Raw genomic sequence first — 27,519 nt, forward strand, 5'->3', positions numbered from 1 at the left:
CACCAAAGTTAGCCTAACTCACTCTTTTTCCAACACCCATAGCCAAGAAAATAGCCCCTACTATTTACTGAATCCAGGTTTGTTTGCTCTTCATTATTGCAACAAACATCTTTCACCAACATTTCTCCATTTCCCTTACTTTTCAGCCACTGATAACCATGATTCTACTCACTGCATATATATTTGACAAATTTAGATTCCATATATAAGTGTATGTATGGCTTAGCCTATGTCTGGCATATTTCACTTAGCATAATTTTCAGTAGGTTCACATTTACAGTCCTGGAACTTGATCTAAGAAGTGCCTCTTGAGGAGTTGTTATATTTCTCCTCATGAGGCTGGCTTAGAATGCATGCTTGGTTTTTCATTTGGGAGTAGGTTTCATTTGGAGTAACTGCCAAAAGTTGTGCTTTTTGACTTTCTTTCTTTAAAAGAAATTGTTATTTTAAAATTATACAAGTAATGCAAGAATATATTCCTTTCTTTTTGTAAGCTAATTGGTAAGATTAAACAAGCTGCTTTTTAGAGTAAATGAATATGAACATCAATAAATTTATCATGTTAATGTAAACCTGCTTACAAACATGATTAAAAACAAAAATCAGCATAATAAGAATTACTAGGTGATCTTACCACTGTTTTAACGCCAATATTTAAAGTGTTTGATGAAAGAATGGACCAATCACTAAGCAGTCAAATGCACTGAGGCTCATCAACAACTAGCTTTATTTTTATGAACAACATTCCAGTTTAACAAAGATGTTTTTTCTTGGAAGGGATATTTGCAAAATATCTGTTATTTGGCTGATTCCAAATAACAGGTAAGTTGGGAATTGAGGGACACCAAAGTTAGCCTAACTCACTCTTTTTCCAACACACATAGCCAAGAAAATAGCCCTTACTATTTACTGAATCCAGGTTTGTTTGCTCTTCACTATTTCAGGGAGTCTTTTAGGGTGGACAGGGAGTTTAAAAAAAATACGACAAGGAAAAAAGGGTGGAGATTCACCCTGATAAAGTGTTGGGAAACACTGGACTCTTGCCAAACCACACTGAAGTCTCTAATGGGGTGGGGAGGTGTCACACATTGAGGTGGGTTCCTACAAGAGTATCTGACACAGATATATATATAATCTCCTTTTATGTTCTTGTTTTAAGGAAGAGCTCTGACCAGGAATATTTTCAAAGTTCCATAAATAATGACTTAATAAATGTTCATTTCTGGGATATTATAGTGCTTTCTATAATCATACATCTCATTTCCTTTTGTGGTATCATTTGCTTTTCAAGGCTTTTCTTCTTGGTCAACACCTTTGATTTTCACAATAGTTCATGTTAGGAATTATTATCTCTAATTCATAACTATGAAACAGAACCAGAAAGATGGAGTGGCTTGCCCAGGATTATAAGTTTTAGCATAATACCAGATATTTAATAGATCCTTAATTACTGAATTAACTAGTGCATAACTAAGTCAGAATTATTATCAAAACTTAGTTCTTCTAATTCCTTCTTTTGAATGATCTCCCCTTGTAAGATTTGAATATGCAAATCATTCTGTTAAAAAATGAGAACATAGTTCATGTATTTCATATAATTCAGGAGTGAGAAGATAATAATAGCGCCGTTTACTTCTATAAAGTGCCAATTGTGCTATTTTGCTATATATGTTATTTTCCAATGATGTTGGCAAGGTAGGTATTAAATTTTATAGATGAGAAACCTGAATCTCAAAGAAATTAAATAACTGCCCAAGGCTACAGAGCTAGGTAAGTGATTAAGTTGGAGTCTGGATTTTGCTATGTCGTAATAGAAAACCCCTCATGATGCTTCCTAGGCATAATCAAGGGAATTGAAAGAATTATTCAAGAAATAGGTCCTTTATAAGTTTAAAAAAATTTAAAATTTATAAGAGGCATGCTTGCAAAAAATTAATGAACACTTCCATTATATGATGATTTCACTATCAGCTATGTCAATTAGATGAAATATGCACTGATTAATATATTCTGATTTTCAAAGGGGATACCTAATAATTAAAAATACATGAAAAGCAAACCTAGAAAAATTGTTTTATTTTCTACCTTAAAATGATGAACAGGTACTTACTACTTTAGAAAAAGAACAGAATTACACATTGATTATGTGTAGAGAAAGAGTTACTAAATAGCTCATTTATTAACCTTACTACACACACAATGCTGGGAACTGTATATGTATCTATTTGGATAATAGCCAGTGTAAGAAAAAGTATAGCATGAACTATGCATCATCTCTTGAAAAAGTTTAGGCCCTTAGAAAAAGCAATTAATGATGTATATATGTTGTGAAAGGAGAAATAGGAAAAGTAATGTGATCGGAAAACACCTGGGTAACAGAATAGATTTAAAAACTCACTTTGTATGTTTATAGTATTATTTGAAATGGAGTAAAAATCGTTTGTACTTTTGATGTTAAAAGTACTGTTTTGTACTATTATTTTATTTGGTCATATCAGTTTACAAAACTGTTTATGAATTAGGGGTACAGGTCACACCTTCTCAGATGTATCTTACCATACTATGGCTAACACTAAAATGCACACAAACTTTAACCATAGTTCACTGGGCCTCTCCAGCCTTTGCTTCCAGACTTTCCCCTTGGGAGATACAACTCTGCAGTAAGAGCTCTAGTTTGTTTGTTTGTTTCTTTATATTCCTCATGAATGGAAGTGTCCACTATTTGTCTTTCTCCTTCTGACGTACTTCATTTAGCACCATTCCCTCCACTTCCATCCATGTTGTCACAAATAGCAAGAGTTATTTTTATTTTTTAGCTGAGTATTATTCTATTGTGTATATATACCACATTTTCTTTAATTCAGCCATCTGTCCTTGGTCACTGACATTGTTTCCATAACTTGGTTATAACAAATAGAGCTGCAATGAAAATAGGGGTGCATATACCCTTTTAATTAGTGTTTTTGCATTCTTTAGGTAGATACCTAGGAATAGTTACTGGATTATATGGTGGATCTCCTTTTCATTATTTTGAGAAACCATCATAATGCTTTCAATAGGGGCTGCACCACTACATCCACCAATAGCGTCGAAGGATTGCTTTTTCTCCACCAACACTTGTTGTTAGTAAGCCTTTGATATGGGTCATTCTCACAGGTATGAAGTAGTATCTCATTTTATTATTTGATGTGCATTTCCCTGATGGTAAGGATGATGAGCAATTTTTATGTGCCTGTTGGTCATCTGTAAGTCTTTGAAAAAATGTCTATTTAGCTATTCTGTTGATTTTTTTCTTTTTCATTTTATTGAGTTGTATGAATTCTTCATAGATCTTGGATATCAGCCCCTTAACAGATATATGGTGTGCACATATATTCTACCATACGGCAGGATGTCTTTTTGTTTTAATGATAACTTATTTCACTGTGCAGAAAGTTTTTAGTTTGCTATATTCTTAATGTATGGTTGTTTTGCTGTATTGCTGAATTTAGTTTGCTAAGATTTTGTTGAGGGTTTTTTCGTCTATGTTCATCAGGGAAGCTGGTCTGTAGTTTTCTTTTTTGTGATGTCCTTGCTTTTTTTGTGATGTGGGCTTCATAAAATGTGTTTAGAACCCTTTCCAAAGTAACAGATAAGTCCACAATAAATTAAACAAGGAAAAAAGTAGTACCAGAAAATTTAAGACAAATGGCAGTAGAACACCATCATATATCAATAATAGCCCTGGCATGAAATAGACAAACCTCTTGCCAGGCTCACAAAGAAAAAGTGGGAGAAAACCTAGTAAATAGGATCATTAATGAAATAGGAGAAAGGACAACAGAGACAGCAGAAACCCAGAGAACCACCAGAGATTAGTATGAACATTTATATGTAAACAAGTTCAACAATCTGGAATGGACTGACAAATTCCTAGAACTTTACAATCATCTGAAGCTGGATAAAGAAGAAATAGAAAACTTAAACAAACCAATTACAAGTAACAAAACTGAAATAGTAATCAAAACCCTCCCCCAAAACAAAAGCCCAGGACTAGAGGGTTTCACAAATGATTTCTACAAATAAGTTCTACAAAACATTCAAAAATGAATTAGTGCTTATCTTTCAAAAAACTGAGAGAGAAGGAATACTACCAAACATGTTTTATGAAGTCAACACTACACCAATAGCAAGACCAAACAAAGACAACATGAAAAAAGAAAACTACAGGCCAATCTCCCTAATGAACACAGATGTAAAAATCCTCAACAAAATCCTAGCCAACAGGGCCTCCCTGGTGGCACAGCAGACCTCGTGTCTCACCCGCTGCTCCCCTCAGCAGTGTATTTCAGGAGTTCTGCCTGTTCTGTCCCGCACTCTGTCTCTGGTGGATCCTTTCACCTGCACCCCCCCCGCACCTGTACCCCAGTTCTTGTATGCATAAGTAAGTAAATCTTTAAAAAAATCCTATTAAACAGAATCCAACAATGTAGCAAAAGTAAAATACGCTATAACCAAGTAGAATTCATTCCAGGGGCAGAAGGATGGTTCAACATCCAAAAATTAATATAATTTAACACATCAACAAAAAGAAAAATAAAAACTATCTCATATCAATAGATGCTGAGAAAAGCATTTGACGAAGTTCAACAACTATTTATGATGAAGGCCCTCAAAATTCTTGGAAAATAAGGAACATACATTAACATAATAGAAGCCACATACAACAAACTCAGAGCCAATATCATTCTCTTTTTTTTTTTAAAGATTTATTTGTTTATTTATACAAGCACTGGGTACAGTTAGAAGCGTGGGATGGTGAGAGAATTCACCAGAGCCAGAGAAGGGAACAGAACAGGCAGACCGATGAAATACACTGCTGAGGGGAGCAGCAGGTGCGACAGGAGAGGTCTGTCACGCCATGTGGGACCCTCACTGGTGGCCGGGGATCGAACTGGAGCTGCAGAGGCTGCGGGCAGCTTTGCAGCCCAGCACTCAACCGCTGCACCACCAGGGGAGGCCCGCCAATATCATTCTTAATGGTGAAAAGCCCAAAGCCTTCCCTTTAAGATCTGGAACAAGACAAGGTTATCCACTCTCACCACTGCTTTTCAATATAATACTGGAAGTCCTAGCTAGAGCAATAAGGCAAGAGGAAGACATACAAGGAATCCAAATAAGAAAAGAAGTAAAACTATCACTATTTGCAGTCAATATGATTATATGCATAGAGAACCCTAAAAACTCTACAGAAAAAACTAATTAAAACAATAAACCAGTTTAGCAAAGTACACAATCAACACACAAAAATCAGTAGCCTTCCTATATGCAATCAGTCTGAAGAAGAAGAAATTGGAAAAAAAAAAATCCCATTTACAACTGAATCAAATAAATAAATAAAGAAAGAAATACTGGGAATAAACCTAACAAAGGAGGTGAAAGACCTATACAAAGAAAATTATAAAATATTGTTAAAAGAAATTTAAAAAGACACAAAGAAATGGAAAGACATCTCCTGTTCATAGACTGGAAGAATTAACATTATCAAAATGACAATTTACAGATTCAATGCAATTCTGATAAAAATCTCAATGGCATTCTTCAAAGAAATAGAATATTGATGAAATTCATATGGAATCACAAAAAACCTTAAATAGGCAAAGCTCTCCTGACTAAAATGGAGGAGAATGGAGGTATCACACTCCCAAACTTCAAACTATACTAAAAGCCATAATAATTTAAACAGTAGGGTACTGGAACAAAAACAGACTCACAGACCAATGGAATCAAATTGAAAACCCAGAAATAAAGTCACACATACAGGACAACTAATCTGTGACAAAAGTATAAAGAATATGCAATGGAACAAGGACAGTCAACAAATAGTGTTCAATAAATGATGCTGGAAAAACTGTACTGTCACATGCAAAATAATAAAACTAGACTACTGCCTCACACCACGCATAAAAACCAACTCAAAATGGACAAAAGACTTGAACATAAGACCTGAAACCATAAAATATATAGAAGAAAACACAGGCAAAATAATCTGACATCTCAGAAACATCTTTAAAGACTCATCCCCTGAAGCAAAGAAAGTGAAGGAAAAGATACATGACAGGGATTACACCAAACTAAAAAGCTTCTGTACAGCAAAGGAAACAATAACCAAAACAAAGAGACACTCTACTGATTGGGAAAAAATATTTACATTCCACACACTGATAAGGAATTGATTTCAAAGATATATAAAGATATACAAAAGCAAAGCAAACAATCCAGTCAAAAATAGAAGAGTTAAAAAGACATTTCTCCAAAGAGCAACTGCAAATGGCCAACAGGTATATGAAAAAATGTTCAACATCACTTACAATCAGGGAAATGCAAAGCAAAACCACAATGAGATATCAACTCACACCACTGAGAAAGGCACATATTAAAAAAAGAAAAAAATGGCGGGCCTCCCCTGGCGGTTGAGCACTGGGCTTCGAGGCTGCCCAAAGCCTCTGAAGTGCCGGTTCGATCCCCGGCCGGCCGGCGAGAGTCCCATATGGCGTGCAGACCTCTCCTGCCGCGCCCGCTGCTCCCCTCCGCAATGTATTTCGTCAGGTGCCTATTCTGTTCCCTGCTCTGGCTCTGGTGAATTCTCTCACCCTCCCGTGCTTCTGACTGTACCCAGTGCTTGTATAAATGAATGAATGAATGAATGAATGAATAAATCTTAAAAAAAAACAAAACAAAACTGGCAACAACAAATGCTGGCAAGGATCTAAAGAAAAAGGAACTCTCCTACACTGCCAGTGGGAATGCAAAATGATCCAATCACTATGGAAAGCTGTGTGGAAGACCCTCAAACTACAAAAAGTGGAGTTACTAATTCCACTTCTAGGAATCTACCCAAAGGTCACAAAAACATTAATTCGAAAGGAAACCTGACTCCCATGTTCATTGAAGCACTATGTACAATAGCTAGGATACGGAAACAACCTAAATGCTCAAAAACATAACTGGATCAAGAAGATGTGGTTTATATATACAACAGAATACTATTTAGCAATCAAAAAGATAAACTCATGCCATTCGCAGCAACATACATGGAGCTAGAGGGGATTATGCTCCATGAAATAAGTCAGAAGGAAAGAGAAAAATATTGGATTGTTTCACTTATAGGAGGGAAATAGGGAAAACAAACAAGGGGTCAGGGAAAAAAAAAGACAAAAGTAGCAGTTAAACTATAAATTGCAAACATTCAGCTAGGGAGAGAAAGGGAGTAGGACCAAAGTATGGGAGAGAAGAGAACAGGAGACCATGGTGACGGTCCACAGGTGTTTCGGTGGGGGTAATTTTATGGGGATTACACCTGAGAGGAGAATGAATGATAATGTAAAAAGTATATAGTAAAAAATAAATAAATAATAGCCTTGATGTAAATGGAGTGAACGTAACAATCAGAAAGTACAGAGTGGCTAGATGGATCAGAAAACAAAACTTAATGTTCTGTTATCTCCAGGAGACCCATTTGAATAACAAAGCGAAGTACAGATTCAAAACAGATGGTTGGGAAACAACCTTACAAACAAATGGGTCCTTAAAAAAGTCAGAGACAACAATGCTTACATAAGGTAAAACAGAGTTCTAGCTAGGAAAGTTCACAAGAGACAGGGATGGACAATATATAATTGAAGGTAAGTGAACAGCATACCAGGAAGACATAATACTCATTGATATATATGCAACAAATGAAGATACATCAAAATATATGAAGCAACTACTAACAAACCTATAAAAAAGACATTGATGGAAGGACAATAGTAGGAAGGGACTTCAAAATTCTACTTTCCTTAATGGACAGATCAACCAGACAGAATAAAGAAGGAAACAACAGCCTTAAATGAGCAATTAGATTGCACAGGTTTAAAGGACATTTATAGGGCACTGCATCTCAAAAAAATGAAGTATATATTCTTCTCACTGCATATGGAACATTATTTAGGATAGACCACATGATGTCACTTGGTTATAATATCAGAAAAGTAAATATGAATAAGAAAGAAATTTTCAAAAAAAAATAGCATGGGAAATACAAAGGAAGATTCAGCTGGCCTTTGTTGACTATGAACAAAAGTAAAATGACAATTTTCTTTAATCACTTCAATTTACAAGAGAAAGAATCTCATTACTCAGGATATTACTTAGTACATTACCCTAATTTCAAGAAGAAGAGAAATGTCAGCTTAATATTTATATAGGATAAAGGAACTAATAGGCTGAATGTTTAAAAAAAAAACAAAACAGGTAGTGGGCTGGACTGTGACCAGCTTCTGGGATTCTCCTAGCATAAGGGTCTGGCAAAACACTATTTAAGGTTTTTATTTCTTCTGCCTCCACTGGTAATAGGGGGCCAATCCATTGAAGAATGGCATATACTGACCACCGTTCAAGAAAAGGATGAGACTACCTGTTACATTATTTATTTATTTTTTGTAATTAAGGTGCTCCAATGCTAAATAGCTGGTAGAAAACTTAAACAACAGGGAATAATCTCATAGATCATAACCTCCTTCAGTCAGAGCTCCTACTGTAAACTGAATGCATACATAATATTACATAGAAAGTCAGAAAACAGGTGGTGGGAGAGTTTTCAAAAAAAGTATTTGTTCTCCAGAAGGATTTTCTATTATTATTTTAACCATGTGTAGTTTTTCTATTTCCCCTAAATTTTCTGGCTTTAGAAAGGAAGTTTGGGGGTGGGAGGTGTTATAAGTTGGTGGGGGCTCAAGATATAAAGGCTCACACTCATTCATCTCAGCATTAAAAAAAAATCCAGTCTCACCTCTCTCATCCATTCTCGAATAGTTTTGCCAGCTTCTTGATGCCACACATTGTGAACAGAGTCTGTCAACGCCACAGCAGTTACCTTACTTTTTACATCTGCTTCTCGTTGAATCATCTGTTTTAAAAAAGGAAAATAAAATATTGGCTATAATATTTTTTTCTACTGGGTGCAGCCTGCTTAGTCATAGATAATAATTACATTACACTGAAAATGAAAATGCAATATGCATCTCCTGTTCAAAGTCACTGAAAACACGCCTTATTCTGGTCTAGAAATGTGAAAAGACCTAATATTTTCTTTTAAAAAGGTAATATCACGTAAGTCTTAGACCTATGCAGCTCTATTATTTTCCACATGGTTTGACAATTCAAGGATTAAAGAGATCACAAGGGAAAAAAGGAGGAATCCCTGAGGGTTTCTTTTACAAGATTCTTTCGCCGTTTTCTATTTCAGTGCTTCAGGGAAGTTATTACCTGGGGTTCACTGTTACCTACTTAAGACTAACGTCTACTAATTTTCAGTAGATGGTACATCAGTAAGGAAAGGTGTCTTGCTTTGTTTGACTTCTTCAATTTAACCAGTCTGCTCTTCACCATGGTCTCATAAATTCTTGGTGTTTTAATTACCCACAAAGATCATTCTTTTCAAAGTCTATCAATATCATTTTGCTTGCTAATATATTTTTATATAGATAAACTATTACTCTTTAGTTTATTTTTATAGGAAATTATTGCTATAATATTAAATGGTTTTAAAATTTAAAAGAGTCACTTGGCTTGAAGAAACTGAAGAATTCACCAGAGAACTGTAAGTAAATGAAGCTGAACAAAAAAAAAACTCAACAAAACCTACAATAGAAGAACCACTAAAAACTTTAATTTACTAACACTAGTGATGCTAATTTGACACAACAAATATAAGGTTTAATAAAAATTATAGTTAAAATACAGTAGCCTTGAATTTCAGTCATATTCCCTAATGTTTCTCCCCCTAAAAAAAGAACAATTGCCCTATCATTTGCTATTAATTTCTATGAATTGTCTATCAAAAATGTATTAATACATATATACAAAAAGTCTAAATGGCAATGAAAGCTTATATAGAGAACACCGCAAGCCATGTTTCTAATACCAAATGATGTCTGTTGGCATTCTGAATTAAAAATCTGTCTCTGTTTTAAATTTCTTTAAGCCCTGCATATGCACATCCCTTCCACTGAACACTAAAAGGAATCTAATTCTTTAAATGCTGCCTCAGCAGCATCTCTGCACCTCCAATCTTTGTGTCCTGTGTTTTCTGCTTACAGACTGTGATCTTAAAATCAATGTTAGCTATCAACATCATAATATGACTGCAAAAATTCACCTTGCAATACCAACACTATTTTCAAGAGTACGAAACAAATTCAATATTTCACCCTTATTATTAAGTTGTTTTCTTTCTTCTTTTAGATTTTTATTTAAAAAAAGAGAATCTCACTGGATTATAGCACTAGAATATAAAAATTTAAACTAACATTAGATAATAAAACCCCAAATTCCACAAAGGTGAATCCGCCCTATTCACAAGGAACTTAGAAGCCCTTACTCTCATTTTCTAAGCAGTAGTACTTTTATTAGAGATCCAGAGTGACTGTCAGTAAAGCTATAAAATAACAACTTGCCCTTCTGGTATCCTAAGAATATGTGTTCATTTTAAAATGTTTGCCCTGGGTGTTGTTGCTGTTTTGTTATTAATATATGCCATTGTATTGAAGGGGGTGGTGTCTGAAGATACTGAATATTGAAAGCCATTTGTGAAATCAGATAAAATTAAGTAATGAATAGGTTAAGCATTTAGTGCAAAAGTGGAAAGCATAGGGGTTATTCTACAAATCTGGAAAAATATACAGCTGTTAGGTGGACTACCAGAAGAAAAAAACCTGATCTGTTTGTCCATCTGGCTGATATTTCACACAAAGGAAGTGATAATGTGCAACTTTTTTTTTTTTAAATATCACATCAAATAATATTATACTCCAGCATACTGCCTTATTATTATAGTCTTTTACAGTTTGAAAATCATTTTGAATTGTATTCTTGAAGTGGAGAATCTCAATGAAGTGCCATTTACAAATGAGCCCAGTAACAAATAATTTCAACTGTTAAGGATTGGTAGAATTGTAAATCAGTAAATATCTTATTAGCTTTGCTTTTAGATTATTTACCTCTATGCTTTAGGCTTGCCGTAGTGAATATGGTAGTTGGGAAACTATCTGCAGATGTCGTTTCTATCCAAAATACCTGCTATTTGCGTTTGTTATCCTGGGTTTCAGCCCTTCCCTTCCTTACTACTTCCACTGAGAATGAGCACTGATGAAAAATGCTGGAGAGTTGCACTGATAGGGATAGACTGAACAAAGAATCAAGACTGTTTAAGATACAGATATTAGATGGACTAAAGTGAAAGTAGGGAATTGAGGAGGTGCAGATGGCAAGAGAACAACTTTTATAATAATCTGTAACAGAAGATCTTTAACAGTCTGAGAAACTCAGAAATCTGAAATGGAGAAAACTGTATACCAAAGTCCTCCTATATGTCAACCTACGGCAGAGACAGGGTTTTTATTAGTATCCACAGATATCAACACCTTTGAAATTCCTTGCAAAATTCTGTTGGTATGTGACATGAATATTTTTCTGGGAGGGGTTTCCTAGCTTTTATTAGATTCATGAGCTACTTTCAGCAAGGGAAAACACTAAGACTTTTTTTTTTTACTTCTACAGAATAAAGGAAAAAAGTCGCTATCCATTTGCTTAGAAGATAAGCTTTTGAAAAAAAGGGAGTTGTTGATGTTATAGGGACACTGCCATGAAGTCTTTGGAAATAGATTCGTATCTCTACTCTAGGGTCTTGGTTTTGGAAATTATGAATTCAACAATACTATGTTAATACTTTCAACCAAAAGAAGTATATTCCTGAGTTGGACTATTTTCACTCTAATCTAAAAATAAAAAAGGATAATTTCATTTTACCATATTTGTGGCCTAGCAGCCATGGTACTCAGAATAAAATTTCTTATATTTTAAAGTCCAAGGGGATCTCTTGAAAGGGGTGTGGGTTTTGGTAGGGAGGTAGATATGTGCATCCAGGTTCATATCTATATTTGGATATAGAGTATGTTTTAAACATGTTTTAAAGGGAAATGTTGGAACGTCTTTCATCAGCAAAAGCCATTACCTTCTTTTTAAATTATGACATGTGTTACACACATGCACTGTGAGGGTAACAGTATGAATCACTTGTACAGGAAAGAATATTTTGAAAGAAAATCAAATAATACATGTTTCCTTCAGATTAAGATCTGACACTGCTGTACACATTTATAAATCTGAGGATCATTACTACTGTATGAGCATGAATGAATCATCACTCTAGTTAATAGCACAGTTGAGGTTTGAGATGTCTTTTAATATATATATGTATATAAATAGATGAGCTCCCTGTGGAGCTCCTTGAGTTAGGATTTCAGACTAAGTTGCTTCAAAGGTTTGAGAAGTATGAAATGCTGGTATCTTTTCATTATGCAGATTATAATTATACTCAGTGCTTCCACATGAGTATAGTCTTTATGTGGTTTGATAATCTATGATATTTTATCACAAACCTTTTCCATCACTTGTACTTCTGCCTGTACATTCCCTAGCATATGGCACACTGCCCTGTGTGCTGTCAGGCCCAATGGGTTAAAAGTCTGCCCAGGGCCAAGATGATGAATCAGTCCACACTGATTTGGCAGAGTCTTTTCTGTTAATGTCTTCCTGAAGACTCTTGTATAAGTAGGCCCCAAGAGCATCTTATCCACAGAACAAATATCATCTTTGCTGCAACATTAGACTCTTGGTTCTGTCACCAATGGTTCTTGAAGCACCTCAAGTGATTACACTGAAATACACACACCTGGGTAGATAAAATGTGAAGACTAAACTGCCCAACAAGAAATACAGGTAAGCGTGACAAATAACTTCCACATGCTGCTCAGTTTATAATTCTAAAATGCATCTTATATTGATATCTATATCTAAGTCTATGTCTACACCTATTTTTTTTAGAACCTTCCAGTAAACAATCTTTGTAAGGAGTATGATTGTTAGGTTCAAGGATGTTGGAGTAAGATCATCTGGGTTCAAATCACTGCTCTGGCATTTCTGGTAATGGTACCTTGAGTGAATCATGTCAACATTTTCTGTGCCTCAATTTCATTATAGGTACAAGAAGGGAGATTAAAATACACTGAATTGTGATTACAGCAGGAAATATAAAGCAACTAGCAGATGAAAAAGCACATAGTACACAATTATAACAGATGATCCCACAAACATACACAATGCAAGCTACTTTATATATGAAAATTGGTGCATGCTCCTTTCTTAATGTAGTAGTCAACAGGAGCTTAACTTAGAATGCATTTAATGAGAAATATGATTATAAACACAGATCCATAATAGCAAAAATTGATAATTTTTTACTGATTTTTCTTGTGTATGTAGTTCAATAAGTTCTCAAACCTGAAGAGTGGAAAGAGCTGATTACTGTGTCTGTTTAAAATCCTGCAGTCAGAATAGTAGGCTAGTAATAGCACTGAGCACTTGAAAACTGAAACAGACTTGTTGAAACCACACTGTAGTAGCTCTGCTTCCCTGCCTCTAGTGACCCCTTTCAGAATTACTTGGGCTGGCAACAAAGCAGGAGGCACAGTTTAGTAGGGCAAAAGTGGTGGAAAAAGAGTTCTTTTACCACTTTGTTTTCCACATAAAGGAACTGTACCTGGCTATATTTTTAAAAGATAACCACAGAGATATAAAGTATGTCCAGAGGAAGGCAGTATAGTGTTATACTAAAAAGCATTCAGAGGCTTTGGAATTTTTTTTTTTAAATGAGCTGACATTGGTTTATAAGACTGACTATGATTTAGGGGAATAGGTTCACACCTGTTCACATGTATGCTTCCACCACTGCCAAAGTACCAATAATTCTCTGCCATAGACTAAAGGACTGCTTCCCCATTTTCCCCCCAAACTGCTACCTCTCCCTCCAGTACAGGCTCTAGAATTAGATGCACTTAAAATTTTACTTTTGGTTAATCATGATAAAAATAGGGTACGTGAAGGCTAAGTGAGATAAGGCATGTAAGTAATCAATACTGTCAGCTACTGTTACTACCTTGATATTCATTTCTAATTTCCAAAGTGAACCTTTCCATTTAGATTTGATATTTATGTACCCTTCATGATATCAACACTAATGCTGATAGGATAGTAGTTATGAAGTGTCATATAACTATTACAGGCCATACTTTCTAGATTATGTGAATTGATTTAGGCTTGCTTCAATATTTTTAAAGAAAATAATTAGTTATAAATAGGATAACCATGCATCTCAGTATGGTTTATGCCTCTTGGTTTATGCCTACTGACTTGGCATTATTATTAACAGTGTCCCCTTTCACTGTTAAAAGTATGCTGATTTGTGTTGTAAATAATACAGTCAATATATGTATAACATCTTTGGTGGCGCAGTGGGTTGAGTGCAGCGCTGTAAAGCTGTCTGCAGCCTCTGCAGCACAGGTTCGATTCCCGGCCGGCCAGGGCGATTCCCACATGGCGCGGCAGAGCTCTCCTGTCTTGCCAACTTCTCCCCTCAGCAGTGCTTTCGGTCTGTCTGCCTGCTCTGCTCCCAGCTCTGTCTCTGGTGAATTCTCTCACCCTCCCATGCCTCTGGTCTGTTCCCCAGTTCCTGTATAAATAAATAAATCTTTTTTAAAAAAACAATGTATAACACACAAGTTAAATGTTACTCTACCAAATTGGTAAACGATACAAAGTTTCCTTGTGTTCAACTTCAGCATATTAAGCAGATTCCCAAAGCCTATACAGTTGTCACTATAAAAATAACCATGTAGAAAAACTTACAAGAAATATTTCCAAAAGTTCCTAAGTTCAAAATTTAAGGGCAAGCCTTAGTGCTATGCTGAGCCCCTCACAGATGGACAAGCAGCCTCACACCCTGGGTAGGTAAACAAGGCCAGCTGGGGCTCCACTGTAGCAAGAGGATAAGACAACATTCTCTTTTCCTGTGCTTTGAAGCCCTAGCTTCAATTCTTGCAACCTTTGTCTAATTTCAGGAAGGAAAAGGCTCTCCACAGGCAAGACCCCCAAGGGATAGGGTATGTAAACTGAAACTTCTTGGGTCACACGCAGTTATGAAGATAAGTCTCTAGTCACCAGTTAGGGAATGGCAAGCTATGATTTATTATTGCAGGCGGCCAGAAGAGAGCAGTAATAACTTCCTTTTCCTTTCCTGCCTAGACCTTGCTGCCACGTGCAGGCTCCCTCAACAACAAAAAAAGCATGTGTAAGGTAAGTTTAAGAGAAAATGAAAAGAATAAAACCAATAAATATTAAATGATTGATAATCTGGGAGTTGAGAAAGAAGACCAGTACTTTACAAAAGTACATGATGTGGGAAAAAAGGCAACAGTTTGAAAAAGGTATTCTACCAATCAAGAAAATAGCAAGTTAATTTTAAGGGAAAATAAAAGAGGTCACAAATTAAGAAAAACAGTTAAGTGATCATTAAAGTGACTTAATTAAAATGTTTTATTATATAAAACCAAGCAAAGTAGGCAAAATATCGTAAAACACAGACTTGAAAAATTTTAATGAGTATATATGAAGTGGATATATTATAAAACTATGTGAGGACTAAACACTACCTGTCCAAAAAAACTAAGGCAGGCTTAGCAAAGATGTTTACATTGTGATAAGATGTAGTTTTAGGGCCTCCCTGGTGGCATAAGGGGTTAAGATGCAAACTATGAAGCTATCCGCAGCCACTGCTGCATGAGTTCAATCCCTGGCCAGGGAGCTACACACATGGCGCAGCAGACCTCTCCTGTCTCACTTGCTGCTCCACTCAGCAGTGAATTTCAGTCAGTCTGCCTGTTCTGTTTCACTCTCTGTCTCTAGTGAATCCTCTCACCACCACCCCCGCCCCGCACCTCTGGCCTGTACCCCAGTTTTTGTGTGCACAAATAAATCTTTAAAAAATAAATAAATAAAAAGTAAAAAAAAAGATGTAGTTTTAGAGGGAGAAATGAGTACACCTACTAAAACTTTATAAATGTTCTACATACCAGGAAATGTTATAAATCTTAACTAACTGGTATATACTAGAACTATTTTATGCATATATTATTTCTATATAATACTTTATACATATATACTTTATAAAGTATATATGTAATTTACATATGAGGCAGGGAGAGAGAATGAACTTGTGAATCATGGAATATAAATAGTTTAAAAACTTGTAGCAAGAGATTCAGTAGGATTAACAGAGGCAGACATACATACTCAGTTGGAAGAGTGCTAATACATTTAAGTTTTAAAACATACTATTTTCTTTTGGCCTGGGAGAAAGAAGGGAAAATGGATATGATTTCCTGCCACAAAGATATACAGTAATAACCACAGCATAGGAGAATATGCTGTCTAATCAATTTCCTTCAAGAAACCTTTACATTAGGTGTGAGGTGATGACTGACTTGGTTCTGGTCAATATTTCACAATGTATTCAGATATTGGGGTCACAAAGTTGTAGACCATAAATATAGATACGTTTTGATTGTCACTTCTGAGTCATATATTATGTAAACCAATGTTACCTCAATTAAAAAAAATTTTTTTGATTGTCAATTATACCTCTCTAAAGCTGGGGGACAAGTCCTTTATACTGAATTTCCATGCAAATATTCAGTGTCTTTGTCATTATACTAAAGTAAATGAAATAATTTATTTATTTCAAGATTGATTGATTGATTTATACAAGCACTAGGTACAGACAGAAGCGTGGGAGGGTGAGAGAATTCACTAGAGCGGGAAGCAGAACAGGCAGACTGACAAAGTACATCGCTGAGGGGAGCAGCGGGTGCAGGAGAGGTCTGCGCGCCATGTGGGACCCTCGCTGGTGAACCGGCACTGTAGAGGCTGCAGGCAGCTTCGCAGCCCAGCGCTTAACCACTGAGCCACCGGGGAGGCCCATGAAATTATTTATTAATTTAATACTATTTTCATGAAAATATTTATAAAATTTAAAATTTAAAAAATATTTATTGAAACAAATATATTGTTTTCAATATATTTTATTTATTAATATATTTTTTACATTGTTCTTAATTTTTGTACAATGTATGCTTTCTCATCTCGGTTATAGTCCCTGTGAAATTCCCACCACCATTCACCCGTGAACCATCACCATACTCCCTTGTGCCCTTCCCACCCCTGTTTGTTTTTTTTTTTAAAGATTTATTTATTTATTTATACAAGCACTAGATACAATCAGAAGTGCAGGAGGATGACAGAATTCACCAGAGCCAGAGGGGGAACAGAAAGGCAGACTGACACAATACATTGCTGAGGGGAGCAGCAGGTGTGGCAGGAGAGGTCTGTGCACCATGTGGGACCCTCGCTGGCGGCCAGGGATTGAACTGGCACAGCAAAGGCTGAGGGCAGCTTCACAGCACAGCACTCAACCACTGCGCCGCCGGGGAGGCCCCCATCCCTGTTTTGATCCTACTCCCTTCTCCACCCCCTGCAGAATGTCTCTGGTTTATAGTTATCTGTTGATTTTGATTTTCACTTTATTATAATTATTTTTATTGCCCCTGATCCCTCATTTGGATCCTCTACATTCCTGCTATAAGTGAAATCATCCAGTATTTTTCTTTTTCTTTCTGGCTTATTTCACTGAGCATGATCCATCTCAGCTCCATCCATGTTGCTGCAAATGGCATGAGTTTATCTTTTTTGATTGCTGAGTAATATTCCATGTTTTCAATATATTTTAAAGACTGCATGTTCTACTGACAAGGAAAGCAACCTTCTAATTTATCAAAGTTTTAGGTAATATATTATTATATCAAGTTGAGGAATATATGATTTCTGACTTTCAGAAAGAACTCACAGTTTAAACACATTCAGGTATGTTCTATCTTAGCAGTCTGAGTACTTATACATAGATTATCTCATTACATAGAAAAATTTCTTTTAAAGTAGATTAGTAGTTGCAGGATTATGTACCTGTTTTATAGATGAGGAAACTGATGCTTACAGAAGTAATTAACTTGCCCTCATTTACACAGTAAGTGGCAGAGCTAAGTTTTAATCTTCAAACTCTATATCCTTATACCATGGATATCTGTATATGAACCCTACATTTGCCCTTCTGAAATATTTATTATACTAGCAGTGATGTATTTATCATGTTCTATGCCACTGAAATGTAGGTTCAACAAAGGCAGGTCTTATTTGTGAGGTCAATACCAGATCCCTATTCCCTGCACAATAACTGGTCATAATAGATGCTCAAAAATTATTCTGTATTTTGAAAGGAGGTGCTATTAACAGAAATAGCAATCAGGGAATGTCATGACTAGGAAGTAAGAGTTATGTCTGGTTTGGCATATTTAGAAACAGACCAAATTGCAGGTTAGATGTCCATATGATCAACATCTGAAGAAGGGAGGGGAACAAAGCAGCAGAGGACAGAGAGAAGTCAAGGCGAGGTGCAAGTCCAACCTTGCACAACTTCAGGAGTTAAAACGGCCCTTCAATTTCTTGCCCTACTAAAAACAGAGCTTCCATATGATCCAGCAACTCTACTCCTAGGCATTTACCCAAAGGACACAGAAACATTAATTCAAAAGGGCACCTGCACTCCCATGTTTATAGTAGCACTATTTACAATAGCTAAGCTATGGAAACAACCCAAATGCCCAAAAATAGATGACTGGATCAAGAAGATGTAGTACATATACACAATGGAATATTACTCAGCAATCAAAAAGGATAAACTCATGTGATTTGTAGCTACATGAATGGAGCTGGAAGGGATCATGCTCAGCGAAATAAGCCAGAAAGAAAAATACCGGATGGTCTCACTCATAGCAGGAATCTAGAAAACCTAAATAAGGGTCCAGGAAAAAGAATAACTATAAGAAAGAAAAAATCAAAATCAACAAGCAACTATAGACCAGACACACACTACAGTGGGAGGCAGGGGGAGGAGAAGAGGGATTAGGGTCAGAAAAAGGGGGTGGGAATTGTATGGGGAATATAACCAAAATTAAAATGCATACATTGTGCAAAAATGAAAGATGTAAGAATTATATAAAATAAAATAATTCATTAAAAAATAAAATGGCCCTTCAGAGTCATCCCAAGTTGCAATCAGATGTCTTAGCCTTTAATCTCTCCCATTATTCTGTCTTTAAATATGGGCCTGTACAATAGCTGAGGTCATCTTTGAAGTAGTTACAGTTTAAAGAATTCCCAAGACTTGGGGCCCAAAGTTCTTTATTGAAGGAGCAACGTCCACCACAGGCCATAACTGAAACGAAGCATTATCATATTGTCCATGTAAACCTAAATTGCATTCCAATCTGCCTAGCACTCTATTGCTTACTCCTGTACTCAAGACTATATTATGATTTAGCTTACTGATATCTATGAGATCAAGTAAATTTCTCTTAGATTTCAGATCTTTCAAATCTAATATATTATCCATATCATCTATAAATTTTGTGTTATCTCCTAATTAAGGACTGTAAGAGAAAAAAAACCACAAAGTTTTAAAAGACAGAGAAGCACTGACTACCAAAAAGCTTTAAGAAGTCAAAACATAAATTTTATCAAATAACATGTTATAAATGCATTGGGCAATGATTACATTTTCTGAGTTTCTAATGAAGAGTATATGCCAGCTAAAGCATGATGCACCTGTGATTTCATATCTGAATGATTTCACATCTAAAGATAACCCCACACTTCAAATGATGGCTACTTACTTTCTGCCATTTTAAATTCAAACCTGGTGACGTTGGTAAGGGAAAAGGAAGAGTAAGTATGGGCATAGAGGTTTCACTGTAAAAGTAAATAGGTTAGCTTTTCAAACCTCAACCTTTACTTGGTATGAAACAAAGAAAATAGAGACTGTGCTACATAAAATATGGCATTAAAAATATTTGAAGTTTTGATTCTTTTCAAATCTTACTCCGTTCCCAGAGTTCTGAGCTTTTGCAGCTACAGATTCAATGCAATCTTCATTTCATCATATTTCTTTAAAGGCTTAGGTCTGCATAAAAATGGTGTGGCACTGACCTAATTTGCAATAGGGGCGCAAGGTCTTACTTTTAGATGCTAGTACATGTATTGGTTACTGATATTAGGAAAGCATAACCAGCCCAATCAAAACCATCCGAATGTTCTTACAGTAGGATGAGTTAATCAATTGTGGGTTATTAGAGTTGCTAAACACTGGAGAGAGGCTGACATCCATTTTTAAATGGGAAAGTGACATGATTATAGTAAGTATAAGTCACAGGCTTCCTACATTGCTTGAAAATATTTGAGTAAGGATCTCCAGATGGCTCCTCTACCTAGGAACTTATGCTAACTACCTGGAGCTCGTGCGCCTACTTAAACATTCAAGTGAATACTGTTGCTGGAAGAGATTTCCACTCACCTAACTGCTTAAAAGTAAGGGCTATTTAATAAAAGCATATTCTATTGGCCAAGGAATGTAAGAAGATCCTTTAAACTCAGGTTCTAAAATATGATTCTGATTAAATGTTGGAGTGAGTTTGCTCAGGAAAGCACACCTCACATTCCTGAGATGATAAGGAAACTCTGTAGGGATAAGTAGTTTGAAATACATTTGAGATAAAACTTTTTAGGATAGTATTTACCACTTAATATCATAAACATTAGGTGGAAGAAAAGATGGGGCTGGATCAAAATGGCCATCTACCTCTACATAGATGAAAATGTGTCTATATTTTCATTTCACAGATGGCGAACACATACGTATACTACATGGAGTAAAGGTGCACTTCTGAGTTCAAAGACTAGTGAACTACAAACAAGCCACTATACTCTGAGGGTCCTTTATCAATATCCACTAATGGAAAACACTGTAGTAGCACTTCAGATCACTAACAGGAAGAGGAGAACCTTGAAACCTATAATTTAGACATCCGATGACAGCTCTGATGCAAGATGGCATTGAAAAAAATATACTGAGGAAGGGTGCATATGTGAATGAAGAAGAATTATTCTCTAGGCTACTTTTTAAATTTCATTTTCCTCCATGTGTCTCATCATTAGCACTTTTTTTGGGGGGGATGTTTCATTAGTTAATGATTTAGGGTTTATATTCCACTATCATTAAATATTGCCTCAGTTTCATGAGTATGAAATAATTCAAACAGCAAGAATATAAAACAAATATACTTAGGCAGCACAGTGCAGGATGTGATAAGAATCACTATTTATTATGGTAGAAAGCAGAATTTTTGTTACATCACACCTTTTGTTAAGTAGCCAATTTAGCCAATATGAAATCCTATAAAATGGCAAAGATATAAAGAAGAGTCAGTAGTTCACTAATTTAGAAAGTCAATTATATGTCACTGTTTCATATCAGGTTAATTACTTCATTTACATTTTTGGAATTTTAAAATAGTGCATGAAAGGTGACAGATTGACAGCACAGCAGACTGAAATTCTTAACACTATTTTCCTGAGTGTTAATAATATAATAGGCAATATACAAAACAGAATTATACATAGGTTTTATCTAAAAAGATCTTAAGTGAAAGAGACATGGTGTGGAAAGGGGAGAATAAGAAATATGCTTTCAGGAAAATTTTACTGAAGAGGTAAAAGGTGAAAGGGAAGTGGTAGATTGGTACATAGCTTCTATGTTTTTATTCTAGCCATATATGAATGAAAAAAATGGAGGTCCAATATCACCAAAACATCAATGTATTTGAAGAGTGGAGAGTAAATTACATCTGAGAGAGGTTAACAGAAATCTTGAGTAAAAAAGAAATGAAAGGACTCCTGGTGGAGGTTATTATAATCAGGGGTATAATAAAAGGGGGGAAAGGAACTTCTTCCACAGACAGAGCACAAAGGAAGACATGCACAGGAAAGAAGAAAAAATCCTGAATTTCCATTTCTGATCCTAACCCACTTTCACAGGAACCCAACCTGTCACTCCTTATTGTGGGTGTTATGATGAAATCTACCATCTACTTTCTGTCACAAAGTTGTCAGGAAAGTAAGGCTTCCCTAAGTCTGTTTCTTCCCACACATCCACCACCAGCATGTACTATGATCTATTATCCCCTTTCTGCCTCAAACAGAAAGGACAATAAGCTCTTTGCTGCATTTTCCAGTACTGGAATAAAATATTTCTAGAAGTTAATTTGATGTCTGTGGAGCGGGTTATTGTCTGTGGTAGTGGGTTAGACCCTAACTCCTTAAAATTTACAGTCTAATAGTGAACAGAGCAGTGCAAATACATCTCCTGTGTTCTTTTATATGAAAGAATAAGTTTACAAGTAGCATCATGGTTTACTGTAACAAGTTTATTAATACTGATAAAGCTATACCTGTAACATAAAAGAATGAAAAGTTGCCAGGGACATTAGAAATTATCTAGCTAATTCCTTTGTTAGATGGGAAAACAGGTGAAATGACTTAGCTGTGACTCTAGTTTCAGCAGACATGGGGTAACACCACCTATAACTCCAAATTCCACAACTGATGATGCCTCCCCCTACTCTATATCACAGTGTACTACTAACAGCACATGTGCCATTAGTACCTTGATGATTCTAGTGTTTTTACTTCCTGGTAATATTATAGACTCCAAAATGATTTACTACCATGCAACTTTAGGGTTGACAGGCCACCAAGGTGGTTTATACACGAATCTTTAATTAAGCTTTAATTCCGTGGACTAAAGGGCTGTTGTTTTGTTCATTTTTTGATCAATTTGGCAGGTAAAGTCAATTGAACTGGTTTCTTCATGTAGACACTGCTTTACTATGGAAATGAACATGGAAACATTCATCTTTGTCAGAAATTATGTCAAATTATTCAAATTTATTGGTGAATTACAGCAAACATCCTAGCTGATGAACATCTCAGTCATATGTTTTTTAGAGAACACTTATGGTTCTGAAGAGATAACATTACAACGAGCTTTCCCATTCTGAAGCAAAGATGTTTGTAGAGAAGATGAAGTCTATTATCTAAAACCATAATTTATTTGAATAATAAAAAAATTCCAAACATGTCCAGCACTTAAGTATTAAATACGAGAATGTATACCTTCTGATAGTGTTACTATTGTTTTCTCTCTCCTTGCTATGATCTCTTTTCAAGGCCCTTAGGAAGCCACCTCTTAGACACAGGCAGTTTCCATCTTTTCCACAGACACACTGCGGCCTTCATATTAACATTGTTTCTCTGGCTTGAAGTAATAAACGATTAGCAATAGCACAGTGGTGTGATGTTCAAGTTATTCTTTCCTGTATTACACCCAGCCAACGTCTCAAAAATTAATGCAAGTATATCAGGATCTGAAATTAACTTTTTATAGCCAAAAGCAACATCCTGCTAGGAGTAGAAAAACCTATTATAAATGGGCTGGCATCTGATTGCTTGTAGATGGTGAGAACCAGGAAAATAACATTTCAAATTATAAAATGTTGAATATAACAAAAGCGGCCCCATATTGATTAATCAGTGTTTTGTTTAGGAACTGGTAAGGTCTAACTAGGTACTGTCTATTCATAGTAAGTGACAGGTCTATTACTAAAGATCAGAGATTAACCTAAATCAGTTAATGTTCTTCTGATATTCTGTAGAAATAACTTGAAAATATATGTGTAAGAAAAATAACAGACAGCATTTCCCTCTGAACCACGTATTAATGTTAAAAGATTTTTTAAAGAATATATAAAACCTAGTAACTATTAACACATTTAAATGTGTATTTTATTAAATAAACTCTATCAGAAATCACTTTTAAAAATCAGAACAAAATTATCCTAAGGTAATGCATACATCCATTTCTCTGAAATTTTTTGAAAATAATTTATCATTGAAATTCCTATTTAGTGGAAACCAAATTAGGGTGGTATAAAGCAAAGGTATTTTGCAGATTTTATTTAACACTACCCATGTGTTTATGTTCAGATATTTTATGAGTGTTCAGATCAAACTTCACTATACTAGCAATATTTTTTTTCTCTTTTTTGGTCAGGATGTAAAACATATGCCATGAATACTTTAAACTCTGCAAAAATACTTTATTCTAATTACTCAAGTTAAAAATCAATATCTTTAGCTAATAAAAACAGGGCATGATTTAAATGCATATTTTCATATATATAACATATGGCTACAACTCTCAAGGAGAAGAATATGAAATTTCACCACTTCTCTCAAGGATCTGATTAATTAGGAGAAGAGAGAAAAATAGTTTTCTATATTCTATAGGACACTGATTGCATTCCTCATTGGGGAGGTGGGGCAGGCAGAAAGATGACAAGTAGTCCCTTAGTTTGAAACATAAGTATTTAGGTTTAGAATGGACTTTGAGATTCTGAAAAATGAACAGAAGAAATCTTTTATAATTTTAAAGAAGGTCAAACTAATCGCTATCAATTGAAAAGTTTAGTTAATTGTGTTGTCACTAACATCAACTGATAAAAATTGCTCTTATCTATGAATATTGTTATGAATGGTAACATATCCATTTCCCCCTACTCATTCTTAAGTGATCAGCTGAAACAGAGGATTAAATTACACAGTCTTTAAAAACATATTCAGGTCACTTCAAAAAGTGACATGAACTTCAGGTCACTTTTGATCTAAGTACTCACTTAAAATTTACAAATAGGGTCATTAACATCTATGTAAGTGAAAAGTCCAAATTATTGTTATTTGTGCTCTTCATTCTTATCCTTTGCTTATCTTTCTCTTGACCTTTATCTAAATGAACCACACTAACTCTTGAATGCTTTCTCTCACTTGATTTCTAAAGCTGTTCATCACACTTGCTGGCTAGAAGCACAGCTGGCAAGGGATCTAACCCTCATAGCTGGGCAAACTTGCCCTTCTGGTTTTGCCAAGAATGACATTTCCAATGGAAAAAAAAAAAGTTACTGTATGGGACACTAGATACTGTACATGTCTGTGAGAACCAGTAGCTCCACTCCCTTTGTTAGTACTACATATAGGCATTAGAAATAGAACCCAAATAACAGAGAATTAAATAGTCTAGCATTCTCTAAATTCAATTGTTAATTAAAGTAAGAGCACAGAAATCAGCTGAGTGTTTTTACTCATTTCCTGAAAAAAGATGCAACTGAGGATAAGCAGTGCCCCCTAGTGTCAATAACCATAGACAGTAAAAGCGAAAGAGAAAAGTTGCTAATGTTAATTGAACTAAAATTATTTAAAGTACATGCATAGAATAAATTATGAACCCATTATATTCAAATTTAAAATTTTATCTGTTCACAAAATCAAAAGCATAATCATTTGTTTAATACTGAGTTGCTTAGGAATGCCTGTACACACACACACACACACACGCACGCATGCACGCGAGTGCATGCGCGCGCACACACACACACACACACCACGACTGACATGGCCAAGATGTCTTTAATGTTCCAGGCAGTTCAGAAAAAAATATTCCACCCAGCACAGCAGGCCATGCATGAAGCGGGTGTCAGCAAGCCCAGCAGAATCACTCACTGTGAAGACGTCTAATAGGAACTGCTGAACACACAATACAGGCATAGCCTGGCCTGAATGGCTAAAGTGGGAATGGCCAGAACAGAGACCAAAGGTTCCAAATCTATCTGAAATTGTAATTAAACCTGTGATAAGTGTTTAAACAGTTTTCTCCTTTTTTGTTGGTAATAGGAAGGTTAGGCTTTATTATTGCCTAGTTAGCCTGTATTAAGGACTGATTTTTGAAAATGCATTAACATTTACTGTGTATATTCTGAATATGTGATCCTAATTTTAAATATAAATAAATGAAATATATATCTGTCTTTAGAAAGAAATGTAACAGCCAAAATGCAAATATTAAAAAACATTAGATATACTTCATGGAATTTAAGTTGGGAAATAATTTTTCTAATATAATCTATAGGAAAATTTAAAACCTATTTTTAAAGTCCAAAGAGGAGTCTATAGAGTAGAATATGTGATAAAAAGACAAAGTTACCTCCTTATTGTATAAAGTAATATCTAGGTCACCAATTTATTAATAGAATTCTTTTTGTCATGGAAGTCAAAAATGGAAGGGAAAAAACGAAAAAGAAAACACCAATACAATAAAAATGATGAACAATAAAGACAGAAAAAAGCTAGGAGGTATACATGTCTAAAAAAAGAAAAAAACCTACTAATGAAAAACAAATTAATAAAGTATTGCTTAATTTTATTTACATAAAAGTACAAGGTAAAATAAATAATTTAAAGTTATGTAAAACATGCATTTATGTAGGAAACTGCTAACAACTTTCCACATAAACCAATAATGCACATACTATCAGTTTTGCATTTTAAAAAGCAAGGAGCTTAACTATGCTTTTATGTAAAGATTGTAATATGTTTAAATTGTTTCATCTTTAAAATGAGAAGGTAAAAACACAATAGTTTAGTAGGCAGAAACAGAATGCCCAAATAATAAAGAGTAGATAGATATTTAGGACCTTTAGAATAACTTGGTGAAAATAGTAGCTGATACTACAAATATTTAAATTTAGGGAAAGTGTTCCACAATGCCTACCTATACGTTATTTTTAGAAGTTTAACTTTGGCAGGGAGGTTAAAATCTGGGATGATTAAAGAATAAGAAGCTCCTTACTTGCCACAGCATTTAGGTAATATTAAGATGGATATAACTGTAGTTGCGTATATTTACATTTCTGTAACACCCATCAAAAAGTATGAGTTACTTCTTAGAAAACTTTTTGCAGAAAATGGAATTTTACTCTATACCATTAAAAATTGGCACCTGTTTAACTAGGAGACAGTAAAAAAGTTGTGGGTTTAATTATAAGGGGAGAGGCCTGATTTTTTTTTCCCTTGTAGAACACTGGTATAATGTCATTAAAATTGGCACTAAGCATCAAGTAAGTTCTCAATAGACAAAAAAATTATTTGTAGAAAGTTTCTGCACTCTTTCATCTCTTTTTATACATTTTTAATTTTAGGATACATACAGTTTCATCTTTAATTCAACTATAGAACATCTGGTGATTACTTGTTATTAATGTAGGCAAACTGATACAGATTTCAGACCCCACCCCTGAATCAGCTTGTATCACTGCTCAAAAAATCCAAGAAATAGAAAGTTCTTAAGTTTAAGAGATAAAGGAATACCATTTAGAAAAGCTTCCATTTGTGTAGATTAAAAACGCAGAATGATTTAGACTTAACCCAGAACACTTCTATATGTTTTGGTTGAAAGAGGGTAAGGTAAGCAGGTCCATGCCTGTAAAAAGATGCTGGATTAGGAGCATGGAGAAGCTAAGTATGTACACAGCCATACAAAGTGATTAGGAGTGATTATTATTCCTACAAGATTAAAAGAAATGGAAAAGGATTGTAATTCCTGTACTTTATTTAAACATTAACATGCCAATGATTACATTTGATTTCTTTCTAGAACATTTCAGAAAAAGAGTTTAGAAATATCATATGCAGACCTAACACAAAGATAATTTTTAATGTGAGCTTTCAGTTTTATCTTCCTAAAACATACATCAAAATGTTTAAATGCAA

At 35.0% G+C, this 27,519-nt stretch overlaps 1 protein-coding gene across 6 annotated transcripts in view; it reads right to left on the reverse strand.

Moving 5' to 3' along the window:
• The window catches only part of FAM172A (family with sequence similarity 172 member A), a 433,278-nt gene that overhangs the window by 177,871 nt on the left and 227,888 nt on the right, over positions 1–27,519 (reverse strand). For all 6 annotated transcript variants that reach the window (XM_054688529.1, XM_054688531.1, XM_054688526.1 and 3 more), the window contains one exon: positions 8,813–8,929. In XM_054688529.1, coding sequence (XP_054544504.1) covers positions 8,813–8,929 — 117 coding nt within the window. The remainder of the gene's footprint in view (positions 1–8,812; positions 8,930–27,519) is intronic.

Source organism: Talpa occidentalis, unplaced genomic scaffold, assembly GCF_014898055.3.
Source record: "Talpa occidentalis isolate TD23 unplaced genomic scaffold, MPIMG_talOcc4v2.1 talOcc4.6, whole genome shotgun sequence".
NCBI lineage: Eukaryota > Metazoa > Chordata > Mammalia > Eulipotyphla > Talpidae > Talpa > Talpa occidentalis.